General features: G+C 39.3%; 1 protein-coding gene across 3 annotated transcripts in view; it reads left to right on the top strand.

Annotated features, from left to right (window-relative positions):
- The window catches only part of celsr3 (cadherin, EGF LAG seven-pass G-type receptor 3), a 144,470-nt gene that overhangs the window by 63,930 nt on the left and 66,639 nt on the right, over positions 1-13,901 (top strand). For 2 of the 3 annotated variants that reach the window (XM_078170193.1, XM_078170192.1), the window contains exons 5-14: positions 1,229-1,344; positions 1,636-1,724; positions 2,015-2,029; positions 2,449-2,606; positions 7,229-7,392; positions 7,808-7,933; positions 9,179-9,348; positions 10,259-10,444; positions 12,688-12,798; positions 12,989-13,157. In XM_078170193.1, coding sequence (XP_078026319.1) covers positions 1,229-1,344; positions 1,636-1,724; positions 2,015-2,029; positions 2,449-2,606; positions 7,229-7,392; positions 7,808-7,933; positions 9,179-9,348; positions 10,259-10,444; positions 12,688-12,798; positions 12,989-13,157 — 1,304 coding nt within the window. The remainder of the gene's footprint in view (positions 1-1,228; positions 1,345-1,635; positions 1,725-2,014; positions 2,030-2,448; positions 2,607-7,228; positions 7,393-7,807; positions 7,934-9,178; positions 9,349-10,258; positions 10,445-12,687; positions 12,799-12,988; positions 13,158-13,901) is intronic. The other variant, XM_033628742.2, reaches the window with a different exon arrangement.

Below are 13,901 nucleotides of genomic sequence, written 5' to 3'. Positions count from 1 at the left end.
GCTGCTGAGCTGAAATTCAAATATGTTATGATACGGCTTCATGAAATATATAAGAGAAATGTTCATTTTATAGTAAATACATTTTCTTCAAATGCAGTTCTTTGGTATTTCAAATGAATTTCACAAACAATAAGCTTCTTTGCCTTTATTTACGCCTTCATCCCATCTACATCTTTGCTTCACTGACTCAGCGCAGTCTATTTACTCTGGCAAAGCTCAGGTTACACTATTTTTCAACTATTTCTTGTGGCTTGAAGAGATTACATCTGCATACTACAAGATAGGATGCCATGGTGCTGTAGGAACTACAGCAGAGCCATGTAAACAAGACACATGTCCGCTATTGAGTAACCCAGGGTTTATTTTAGACAAAGGCAACATTCTCAGACAACAGAGGTATAACGTTGTCAAGATGGAAATGGGAATGGCATTCTTTCTTCCACAGTACATTTACAAACACTGCTGCATTGCAGTAAGGCATCTGTTGTTACAGTTACATTGATCTCTGGTGGATGTTCAAGTCAAGGATGTAAAACGCAGAGAATCAGTTGGACTAAGAAGGAATTATGTTCTTCAAGGACTTGAATTTAAGCAACCAGTTCATAAATCAACCAGTAAAACATTTATTTTCTAAACATTTTAAGACGAGATTGAATTATTATTATTATTATTATTTTTTTCAAATGGACATTTTTTGCAGTGGGACTCTTTTGCATGTTGTTGTCAGGAGGGAAGTTTTGTCATCTGTGCTGTCGTATCAAAAAAAACAACAAAAAAAACTAACAGTGCTTTTGATGAGGGTGTGTTAACATTGCAGCCTCGGCCTCAGCGCGTCCCCTTGGCCTTGCTATCGAAATAGACTATTGTATGACTCTGAGCAGCTGGAGGGGGTGGAAGCCTGCAGCAATGTATTTTAAAACTGTGGCACAGTTTAAATACCTTTTGTTCTTCCATATTAGAAATATGACAAGGCTTGCAGGAGTCGTTTTTGTTTGCCATGTGAAATTAGGTATTGTTTGGCTCGCTGTATCAGGATCAAATTAATTAACCAAGCCAGAGTTAAGGAATCTCATCAGAAATTGTAAAAATGTGTGTGATATATGCAGTGTAATTTTTTAATATGCAATTGTAAAGATATATTGAAGAAATATTGCTCATATTGCAAACACTGTATTCATTAATTAACTTATTATGGACGTGGGTTTCTGTGTGTGTGTGCATTTTCTAGTTTTGCCACCCTGGAGAACAGCGGTCTTCTCTTCTATAATGGACGCTTCAATGAGAAACACGATTTTATCGCCTTGGAGATCCAAGAAGGACAAGTAGTACTCAAATATTCCACAGGTACTGTTTATTGTTATATCTGACTGACATGTTGATAAAACTTTACAGGTGTTCACATATTTGATAAGCCATGAACGTAAGAGATAATAAATATTCAATGATAAAATCTAACTGGTATGAGTACAAAATATAAGCAACATTAGTGTAAAAAAATGTATTGAAGTACAACTAACAAGCGTGCAATTATCAGCAGCAGGGTCTTAAAGAGCATTAAGTTTAATTGTCTAATACCTGTAGACAACCTGATTGCTTTCTATTGATTTGGCACAAACGTAATCCATTTGCCTTCAGGTGAATCGTCCACTCAGGTGAGTCCCTTCCTGCCCGGCGGTGTGAGCGATGGCAACTGGCATACTGTTCACATCCACTACTACAACAAGGTGCGTTTACATCTTGATTTGTTTGTGTCATTAACCATTTAGAGTTTTAATCTTACCTTTGATCTTACATTTTGTATTTATGATGTCAGTTAAGCCTTGAAGCTTTACATTCTACTTGTGATTACTTCTGATGCGTCAGCAGAATAGTTCCTCAGCCTTCATGCCGACAGAGCACTTTTAATTGAGATGAAGTGTTTGTGTGTGCACACTGTTATGTGGGCGTTTGCTTGTTACCATTTCATTCACACACATCTCCTTTAATTTTCTTCATGTTCTTTCATTTTCCTCAGCCAGCTACACGCTATGTGAGTATGAGTGTGTGTCAGGGTGCACATGCACTTTCCTCTTTCTGTTCTTCTCTTTCTTTCCGTCTTTTTTTCTTTCACCAGCAGACAGTAAGTGAAGAGTGAGTGTGTTTTCTGTCTATTTTTACTCCATTATTTTCCTTCCCATATTCAGTGTCTGCTGTTTCCTGTCTTACTAACTCAAATTTTCCCCTTTTCTTTCTAACATGATATGCAGTGGCAGTGTAGATACTACATATAGTCTGATGTGTTGTAACTGTTATTTTATAGTGTATGACTGCAGTGATATAAACTCTAGATTTAGTAAAAGCTATTGTATTTCTTGCATGTTGTCTGGTGTCATGATGCTTCTTGGTTTTTGTTCCTTGGGACTCTGTTTTTAACTTTGTGTATGTGTGTGTGTGTGTGTGTGTGTTCAGCCCAAGCGCAGTATGAGCGGCGAGGCCCAGGGTCCGTCAGATGAGAAGATTGCTGTGGTGAGCGTTGACGACTGTGATACGGCCTTGTCACTCCGCTTTGGTACACAACTTGGAAATTACAGCTGCGCTGCGCAGGGCAAACAGACCAGCAACAAGAAGTGAGTTCATCTTTTTTTCAACTGTTGAATCTTTTGTTTCTGTGTTTATACCTGTGTTTTCTATAAATTTGGTGACTTGAACACTCCACACATCTGAAAAATTGCCCAAACAGTAAGGGCATGTCTCTAATTATAACAATTCACCTGATCCTAAAATAACAGTTGCAGTCAGAGCACTGTTGCCCATGTATGTTGTAAATGTCAAAGATGAGCTGCAGCATGAGGATCCTGTAGATCCTGGAATATACACAAGAGTGAGCCAAGGCCTACAAACAAAACTAATCATAACACCTTAAAAAACAACAGTATCTACTGCATGTGAATGTAATGAATATACCAATCTTTTAGATATGCTGCATTGGTCATATTACATACCTGTTCATTAACAAAATCACCTTCCGTAGACCTAATACCGCTAATAGTACTACCAGAATACAAATGATTTTCACTGTAAAAATATCTTTTGTTCTCTACCACTCTTAACTTCTATGGTCACAGCAGGCAAAATCAGCTGTTATTAGTTCAAGACAGAATAATTAAATCAAATTATTGTGTTGAAGTTTACATACAGACATACTTCCTTCGTAGTCATTATCAGAACATTACTTCCCAATACTTGAGCAGTCAGAAGATAGCGCCAAAGGCAGTGTTACCCTATGAAACATAGTCACTGATGCCATGTAGTATAACACAATCTTGTGTGTCATTTTGCATCTTCTCATGGAATTAATTTAATAGTTTCACGACTGACATTGATGAAATAACGCTGACTCAAAAAAGCTTAGTGAACAAATGTATTCAGCTACATTCTGTCAAGTAAATTTATTACACAGATCTCTCTTACCTCCAGTGCAGCAACGGCAAGACTCTGAATAGTCATTGACCCTGAACTGTGGGCGGTGTTTGCACAGGCTGTGCCAGCTTCTATGCAAAGACAGCTTTCATTAAGCATGATCATCTATGACTGATTGGAGGCTTAACAGATATTCAAAGACTGTTTTCACTAAAAAAAAAGGCCAATAAAGGCGGTCAGTGTGTGTAGCAGCACAACGACCATCTGGCAGCCGGTGGCAGGTAGATTACAGGTGTTAGAAAGGAAATTATGTCGAGTGATTAGTGGTTGTGTTGATATATTAAAGCTCCTTAAGCACATGCAGTCTCTCCCTGCAATGTGTGAATGGGAGCAGGGATCAATATTCAGGGAAATCTGCACTGCCAATTTAAAACCTCAAAACCTGGTAACATTTCAGGGAAAATGCTGGTACAGCTGTGTTGTGAGTGAAAGCAGTAATGTTGCAGGGGCAAGCACGTAAAGGGTTACATCTGATAAAAGAGGCTTTCAAGTAGAGCAAAACAATCACTCCTCTGAAGACGTATTTGAATCAGCTAGGGCTGTACCCAAATATTCGAATATTCATTTCTATGGGTAGGTATTCGTTATGAAAATTTGGAATTCGAATTTTTTTTTTTTTTTTTTTTTTTTTGTGTTTGTTACATATTTTTTTGGTGCTAAATCTTTTGTTGTTGGTAAATGTAGGTTATCAATAAAAATCAAAACTTTTAAATTGCATTGTTAAAAATGTGAAAATACAGTATAGCCTACCAACTGAGCTTGTGTGCACGGCACGCTTGAGCGCTTCTGTCTGAGGCTGTGGATCAATGCCAAGTTTTACCACTTTATCACTATTCCCTCTAACTTGTAGCTGTTTTTTTCGTTATCTTTTGAATTTAATATGAATTATGGGACCGTTTTTGTCAACGTTTGTTTCCCCCGTTTTGTACAATAAATTATTGTTTAAAGTTTCAACAAGTTTCTTTTGGAGTGTGTGATACAAGTGTGTTTTGAAAACGACCGCAGACTGTCACCTGCTCAACGCATCAGTACCTTCGGATGCCATGACAGTAATAGCCAATAATGTCAAAATATCATTTACAGACCGATTTAACAGACGATCACTGCTGCCCGACCCACAGGTGCATTTGCAGGTCCCGCGGGTTATGGGTCGACCCGCGCATCACTACTCAGCTCAGTCTATAAATGCTGTACACAACAGTAGACATTATATTCTATTCAGGCCGGCAGAACCAGCAGCGCATCGGCTCTACAGTGCACGGCACTGCTGATTAACCATTTTATTGCAGCACAGAGTGTCTGCCAGCAATCAGTTACTTGCAGAGGCTTCCTACAACTTGTTTCAATGGTTCCGATTTAATTAGAAGACAAATAAACAGGATGACTAGCCAATGTGAAAATCAAAAGGAAGCATAGAATAATGTACTGAAGGAGACTGTTGTGCCATCACATTTTTTTGTGGTTTGAGAACAAAGATCATTTGAGAAATGTTATCTCAGTTATATACCGTGAACAACATATGAAAGAGGCTAAAGAATTTGGTTTTGATTAGAATGCCTGTCAGCCAATTGCAGTGTTTGGTATTAATTGCTGTATCACAAGCAACTAAAGATGTGCATTTTGCTTTTTAGCATAAAACACACTGACTTGGTGTCATTATTGTTTATTTATAGACAAAGTTACTTTGTATGTATTTACTTTGTATGTATTTGTATGCATTCATACATTTCCATGACTATGTATGGTGTATTGTTTATATCCTCTGTCTTAGAGGGAATGTTTCCCTGCAAGTCCTCATGTGGATCAGCTCTTTTTGCCATCAGCCATTTTGATTTATTTTCTGCTTCTGGTCCCCAAGATAACATGTATAATAGCAGTTGTTTGATATTGTGTGGGGAATCATGCAGAGTGATCTGATCAAATTTTAGTGCCCATATGCTCACTAAATGGACCATTCTCCGAAGAACTAGTTTTAAATTCTCAGATCCACAGATTCAGAATATCACGCTTTCACTGTGGTTTAAAGAAGCTTATAAGCTGATCACAGTTTTGAAATGAAAAGTAGGTGTAACACACCATTTAATGCAGACTTAAGCAGTCTAATCTGTTAAACTCTTGCTAAAACTTTGTCTGAGACTGTAGCTGTTGGGAAGGATTTTCGGGAAATGTCAGATCAGGGTGATGAGGTGACTGTAGGAGAAACCTATAGGGACCTGAGGCTTTAATAAGGCACGACTTATTCGTGCCACTTCATGTCTCTCTACGTCTCTCTGATGGTTACTCATCGGCTCATTCTGCCCGGTGTTAATGTTCATTCCTTTTCATTACTGCTTGTGTCTCATCTCCCTCCCACTCCTTCTCTTATGTACGACCAAAACATTCATATTGACAGTTTGAAATCCACTACGTTGCTTTTTAAGTGTCTGTTCTGTTTGACCTTGTCAAAGTTCTGTAGTCCATTCCACTTGTGGTGTGTGTCTACCAAACTTAATGTCGACATGTACGCTAACAAGTGCATAACACACACACACACACACACACACACACACACACACACGTATTCACACATGCACTCAAAAAGCAGCCTGTCATAGAGTTGATGTCTGGCCTTGCCTCTGTAAGCTGTAATCACGTTGGCTGTGTTCTGTCAGCGCTAAGTGAGGCTGAGAGAAGAGAAGACAGATCAAAGAGGAAGGCCAAAGCCTAACGCTTCATCACTTTTCCTCTTTTCCTTCTCCATTAACAGCTCGCCCTCCTCTTACTCTGTCTCGACACCCTCTCCTAATGACGCTCTCTGTTGATATTTGCTGTAACTTGCATTTAATCTCTTGTTTGTTCGACTCTGATGCCTTTTGTCTCTCTGGGTTCCTTCAATTCATATTCCGCTGGCGTTTATTGGCTCGGCACGTGACATGTATCTCCAGAGCGAGCTTAAAAGAAAAACCCCAACTCACAGTGGAGGAAAGAAAGATAATGCCCTCAAAATGACAACACAACTGTTTCTGTCTTTCTCGTTTTTTTCGCTAATGCAATCCCATAACTGTTATTTGCTGTCCCCTACATCGTCCTTCTCACATTACCCCTGTGTTTTTGCCTACACCCGTCTTCCATCTGTCTTGTCATCCGCCTTTATGCTTGCTCTCTCTTGATATTTGCTGTAACTCACACTTAATCTCTTGTTTGTTCATCTGCCTCCCCTGCTGTCTCCACATCTCCCTTTTGTCGTCGCTGTTTTTTTGTCTCCTTTTATGCCTGTGACTTTGCTATTTGTTGACGTCCCCTAACATCTAACTCATTTCCACCTCCTTTGCTGGCTCCTGTCTCCTTTCTCCCTTTGCCTTGTCATCCACCTTTACCCCCTGTCTCCTGATATTTGCTGTAGCTCATATTTAATCTGCTGTTTGTTCACTGCCTCTTCCTTTTTTTCTTCATCTTTTCAATTTCCCTCATCCCCTGCTGTTTCCACTTTTACCCGCAACAACATCTTGTCATTTCATTTCTTCTCAACATGAACTGTTATTCTCCAATTCTTGTTCCTTTTGACATTTACCTCTGATGACACATTTAATCTCTGGGTTTGTTTAATCCCTTTGCCTCTTTTATACCCTCTCGTCTTGTTGTTCCCTTTCTTGCCCTCCCTCCCTTCTTCCCCTTCCTCACTCCTCCCCTTCATCCTTGAGGGTAATCCTTCATTCCTTCCTTATTCTCATTTCCTCTCCACCTCTCCATCTTATTGATACCTCTTCTTCTTTATCTCCTCCTCTCTCAGGTCTCTGGACTTGACCGGCCCATTGTTTCTGGGTGGAGTTCCCAATGTACCAGACAACTTCCCATTTGGCACCAGGGAGTTTATCGGCTGCATGAAGGAGCTGCACATTGACAACAAGCCGCTGGACTTGGCTGGGTTTATCGCTAACAATGGAACACTCCCCGGTCAGCAATACTAACATTCCCCTTCAGCTTTCCCCAAAAAGCATGAGCAATGACACATTTAGTTGCCTTTGTTTTGTTTTTTTAAATAAACAGATACAAATCATTGTAATTAACTGTGAGATCAACAGAAAACATTAATGAGAGGTTTAAAAATAAGGTTCAGTATCTCATCTTTGTTTGAGTGCTTTTGTAAAGGCCAAAAGAATCTACCCCAGAGTGCATCTGGAAAACCTCCAAGTAAATGATAATCTTTTTATAATCTTTTAGAGATGACAATGTGAGACATTAACATCATGATTTATCAGCCGACCGCTGCATCATGTTTCATTTTATGCGTCTGCTGAGACACACATCATGGTGATACATTTTTGAGAACTTAATCGGTGATGTAACTGTCTCTGTTGCTGTCTCATAGGCTGCAGTGCCAAGCTTCCCTTCTGTAAGTCCAACCCCTGTCAGAACGGAGGAACCTGCAGGGTGAGCTGGGAGACTTTCTCCTGCGACTGTCCTCTAGGGTACGGAGGAAAGGACTGCAGCCACGGTGAGAGACTATATGAGTTTATTTTTGTTTTAGGTTCACACATGTTGCATGTACAACCAATGACAGCTTTCAACAATGTCACATTTATTGTGCCTTTTTGGTATAATTATCAGTAACAAGGGAGACAGTGGCTGCGATAATTTCTTTGCTGAAGTTTCTTTGTTGTGACAGTGGTGATGATGGTTATGGTTTTCAAAACAGCAACCATGACTCTATGACTCTGACCTTCAGTGGCCTTAATTTGTCAGCAGTATTTACACTAATGCCACATTAATTAGTGAATAATTTACTAAAGTTTAAATAAGGTAACAGCTGTAAACTTTAAATAGGTCTTTGAAATTTGCACTTTGGATGAATTACAGAAGTCAAACCTGTTCTAATGGTCTGCTTCAGTAGTTTAGATTCAGAAGTGCTATGTCATTCATTCATCCAGATTTATGCCTCAGTCAGCACTTCAGCATTTTGCCCTTAGTTTGAGTATTTATTCCGAATTTTGTGCTGAGATATCACAGCTGAAGGCTTTAGAGTACATGAGTAAAGTGAAGGTATAAGTGGACTGCATGTTCATGGATTGATGGTTGGGTGAGTGTCGACCTCCTCCCTTTAATTCTGAATATTAACTAGAAACTGTTACAGGCTGGATATCTGGATCGATGCATATATATATATATATATATATATATATATATATATATATATATTTATATATAATATAATTGGACCTAGATAAACTCTGCATGATTCCCCACACATACAAATGTAGTCCAGGTGGACTCATTTATATTTACCGGCATGTCGTGATAGTGAGACAGTTAACCCTTGGATCAAATCATGCATCAAAAGACTCCTGTGAGATGAAATGAAGTTGTGTTTCTATGATCTCAAAGATCTCAAAAGTTCACCAATCTTGAGCCTTAATTTTGTGCTTGTGCACCTTTCAGTAAAACAATCAGAATTCTTAAATCAGTAGATTGTAAACAGCATGTGATACAACATGTTTTTAAACTCTTTAATTGCTTATTTAAATTTTGGGGCATTTTATTCCTTCATTTCATTGTCCATAGTAGAGAGAAAACAGGAAATGAGGTGAGAGACAGATTGGGAATGACAAAAGGTCCTGAAACTTTTTTTTTTTTTTTTTTTCATATTCAAAAACAGATTCAGTCCTAGAACAGTGACACCTTCAGCCTGTTCTGGACATGGCAAACTTTTTATTCACAATCTTTCTCTTGCCCTCCACCTCAGTGATGCCACACCCCCACCGCTTCCTGGGTAACAGCGCCCTCTGGTGGGACCTGAAGAACGACGTGACCATCTCCACGCCCTGGTACCTCGGCCTGGTGTTCAGGACCAGAGCGCGAGAGGGGACGCTGCTGCAGGCTCAGGCCGGCCAGTACACCAGCCTGCTTTTCCAGGTGCGCACACACACAAACACTGTCTATCGTCTATTTCTGTTAACGTCTCTACTAGAACATATTTGTACATCAATTTATCACTGAAATAATTAATGTAGTTTCCTGTCAATGAATGTGACCATGGCTCACATAATTGTCCACCACAATTCCCATAAACCTGTTAATCCTGTTGCAAAGGAGATTGTTGGCAGTGCCTCTCTCTACCTCTCTGTCTGCTGGTTGTTCTCTCTGGCACCGCTAAAGAGGATGAACATGGCAGTGTTTTTTTCCCTTTACCTGCTTTATACCATTGGCGGAAGCTCAGAGAGGTTTTGCTGCATTTATGTTTAATATAAAAGGGCAGCATCATTCTCCACTTTTGTGCCATAAACAATTTGATATTGTGATTTAAATCAATGCTTCACATTTTAAGCCTAAATCTCACCAGGCGGCACAGGGTGTAAAATGCAGCGTGGGCTGCTAAGTGCGTTAGCAGCGGTCACGTTGATTATGGGAATTATACTTAAGTCTCATGATTATTGTGGTTGTATTTTGTGTTTTAATTTGACATTATCATCTTCTATATAAGTCAAAAATGTCAAAATGTTGCTGTTATCCTTGAAATTATGTACAGTTCTGCATACAAAGACAGTATTGAATTAGCAGCCAAGATGTTGGATTTCCATTTCACACTCCCACTCACTCACACACGCACACGCACACGCACACACACACATGCACGCATTCCCACACAAACAGTCATCTCCTAGTCTCCTGTTACCTACCAAAAGCAGGTTATTTTATTTTTTCACTGTTGTCAGTGAGTCATGTTTCTTCACACTCTTGTCCTCTCTTCTTTTTCCCTGGTGTGTGTGCCTCTGTGCGTTTGTGTGTGTTTGTGTGTGTGCTTGTGTTCCTCAACCCCTCTCAGGTGATAAATGGTCAGCTGGTGTTCTCGGTGACCCGTGGTTCGACCAGACCGGTGCGTTTGCGGTTGGATCAGGTGCAGGTGGCAGACGGCCGGTGGCACGACCTCCAACTGGAGCTGCGAGATGTTCGCAGCGGCCGTGAGACGCGCTATGTTGCAACACTACGGCTTGACTTTGGACTCTATCAGGTAATAGATGTGATAAAAATCTGAAGGGAAGGTTTTAAGGACAGACTGAGTGTTAAAGCAATAAGGGTAGATAGAATCTTTTAGTTTAAGTTCTTAAAAAGTATTGATATACTGTAAATGCAGTTATTAGATTTTCCCTGCAAGCACAGCTTTAAATGAATAACAAGGTTTTCATATATCTGCTTTACTCAATCAAAAAGACTTAATTTCCCTTAACAATTAATTTGTATCCTTTTTTCCCCAACACCCATTACAGATTCACAACCTTAATTGACCGTGTTCATTTGGAAATAGGCTTTTTTTCCAGCTCTAATTCTTTGATTTGATTTAATTTGGCTGTTTGAAATTTGTAGATACTCTGATGGGCAACATGTTCAGTCTAATTAGCAGAAACCTCTAATTAGTATTGTCAAGCATTTAATACGAATGAAGGACGAAAAATCCTTTTTAATGTCCTCTTCTCCATATATGCAGACATCTACCTTACTTCCTGCTGTGAGCCAGTACAGTGTAGATTTCCAAAGCAGTATATTTTTAGTTATTCTTATAGTTGTTGGTGTGGACGGCCCTTGAGGTAGATCTCTTCCCTGATATGAATGACTCTAGATTCAGGAAAAACAAGTGCATTACTACTGGAAACCAGTGACATCATAACAGTTAATCACCACTACGGATTTGTTTTCAGAGTTCAATACAAATATTTGCTAACAATACCTAACAGTGACATAATATGAATTCTCCCCTGCCTTTTTTTGGCATCCTAGAAGCTTAATATTTGTTTGGTTGGGAGGATAAAGCTTGTTCAAAATGAAGTAATGTTCTTTCCAGGTGTCTTGTACGTAATGTATATTCACTCAAATGTCAACAGCCACACTGTCATCTCTATCCTGTAATATACATACACTGAAATGTTGCAAGTGAAATGTTGAGTCACGTTATAATCCGAGGGAAGGAGACAATGAGATGTACATCCACGTTTTCTCATTTCCTCCATTTTACAGTCCTTGAACATGCTATCCCATAACCTTTTTTCCTTTTTGTCTCCAATACATTTACTATGTCATTAACTATGCAACCTTAACTATCCAACCTTGGGCGGCCTCAGTCTGTCTAAAATGTGGGCTGGTAATCCTAGTTTCCCTAATCTGTGGTGGATTTATGCATCAAATTGTATGACGTCTGTTTGCTGTGTACATACATGTGTTTATACAGTTGTATGAGGTATGCACATATGTGACAGTAGCATGCCCAAAAAAGCAAACATACGTTCACACTCTCTTACTGTCATCTTTGGCTTTGTTTAAGCCAAATGACGTGTTTTATTTTGCTTTCATGTTGATTTAATTCTTAAATTATCTGCCTGCAAACGATGTCTTTCATCTTTTTATTGTAGTTCACCGGGCGATTCTTCAAAGCGCATCAAGAAATACAGAGTAAATGGTGCAGACAACATTTTTAGATATTAAATTATTAAACATTATAGCCGCCAATGAAAGAGTAATTACCTTTTGAAAGTTTTTGGCATGCGTGCAGCTATTGTCAGCCAGATCTCACCCTCCAGTTTAGCATCTTCCACTGCTGCTGAAACGATGATAAATGGGGCTCATTGATTTTTTTCGTGGTTGTTGCCTGTCAACATTGCTTCACAACGCTGTCAGTGTTATCAGTTGTGTATTGACCTTCTCCACAATAACTGCATGTTATTGTTTTCTTTATTTAATAAGGTCAATCACTCACTCTGCAGTTCCCCTCTCCTCCCTTTGACTGACATAAGCATTATTATAAAGTGGCAAATGAAAATATAAAAGAATCATGGCTTCCAGTTGGTGATCAAAAATAAAGGGAAATCAATAATGCATTTTGCTTCCTGCTTTCTGGGAAGCATTTATTATCTTTGTTCAGTTTAAATTATTCTTTCTAGCTTACTATACATTTTTTATGCTATAAACTAATAGAATATGAATTTGTTATTGTGTATTTTTACACAGACCTTTGTGATTGACAATCTCTTTCCTTCACTGTGACTCATTTGTTTCATCCCTTATATAGACTACCTTGATATTTTCATATCAAATAAATTACGTAGTTCTTTTACGTTGTCAAATAATGACATTCATGTGCACTCCTTGTGTATCTTTTTTAAGATATTCAGTTTACAAACAGCGATTAATAATAATAATAATCTTTGCCCTTCCTGTCTCCAGCTGTCCCCTTACCTCTCTCCCTCTTTCTCTCCCCATTAGGGCACAGTGATAGTGGGAAATGAGATTCATGGTTTGAAGGTGAAACATCTGCATGTGGGAGGAGTGCTGGGCTCTGGAGAGGTTCAAAACGGGATAAAAGGATGCATACAGGTGAGGATGGGTGAATTGAATTTTTAATGTTTATTGATGAATGGGTGGAGGGAAGCTGGATATATTGGCAAATAAGAGATGGAAACGTGCTAAGAAATTGGATAGACTGATTTCAATAAATGAATGAAGCTGCCAATTTCTTCTTTATTAAACTGTCTGTAACATAGACTCTCTCTTTCTCTTCCCACAGGGCGTTCGGTTGGGTGTACGGCCTGACTCTCCTGCCTTGCCACGCCCATCAAGAGCTGTCAAAGTAGAGACCGGCTGTAATGTTGGCAACCCCTGCGTCTCGTCTCCTTGCCCCGGCCACAGCCGCTGTTCAGACCAATGGGAGCGGCACACATGTATCTGCGAACCTGGTGAGTGTACAGAGAGATGATGCTGGTGTGTTAGAAGGTGGAAGATGCTGTCTTGAGAAAGGGGGCACAACATATTTTCTCCCAGTCATGAATTGACATGCAATTATGAGGCTCTCCGATGACCAGCCATTTTGAGAGATTGACTTCTTGCTCAGGAAAAATTGATTGTGTATATTTTCATTTAAGGGACTGCATGGTGTAATAATACCAGCGTAGAGAAGGAGGGATGCTGCTTTGCAGCAGTGAGAGCAACTGTGCAAGAGTAAATTTAGCAATGTCAGTTCTCATCTAACTTACCATTAGTGATATGGCACTCTGCGGATAATGATGCTGTAGCTGTGTGAATGACTGCATAAAACCAGTGTAAGTGTTTTTAAAAACCAGAGGAAATATGAACATGTTGGAAAAAAGTTGTTAAATGGGATTTTTGATGTAGATTAATATTAGTAAATTATTTAAAGCTGCAGTTAGTGATTCTTATCCAATGTACTTTTTTGTTAAATTCAGCAATTATCTCCTCACAGTTGGCTAGCTGTCTATCCTGTGTGTGAAAAAAAAAGATCCAGTGTTCATATACAGCCCTGGCTCTGTAAATGGGAACAAAACAAAGTGGCTTACCACACTATGCCGGCTACTCTCCCTCCCTCCCTCTCACTCTCCCAGAGCTACACCATGATAGTAACAGAACAAAAATAACAACAGAGATATTACTGGAGCTTCTGAGGGAACACTGATGGAGGGTGT

Source organism: Epinephelus lanceolatus, chromosome 8 (genome assembly GCF_041903045.1).
Source record: "Epinephelus lanceolatus isolate andai-2023 chromosome 8, ASM4190304v1, whole genome shotgun sequence".
NCBI classification, from domain to species: domain Eukaryota; kingdom Metazoa; phylum Chordata; class Actinopteri; order Perciformes; family Serranidae; genus Epinephelus; species Epinephelus lanceolatus.
Note: the sequence above shows the minus strand (reverse complement) of the source record. Positions and strands in the feature narration are given on the sequence as shown.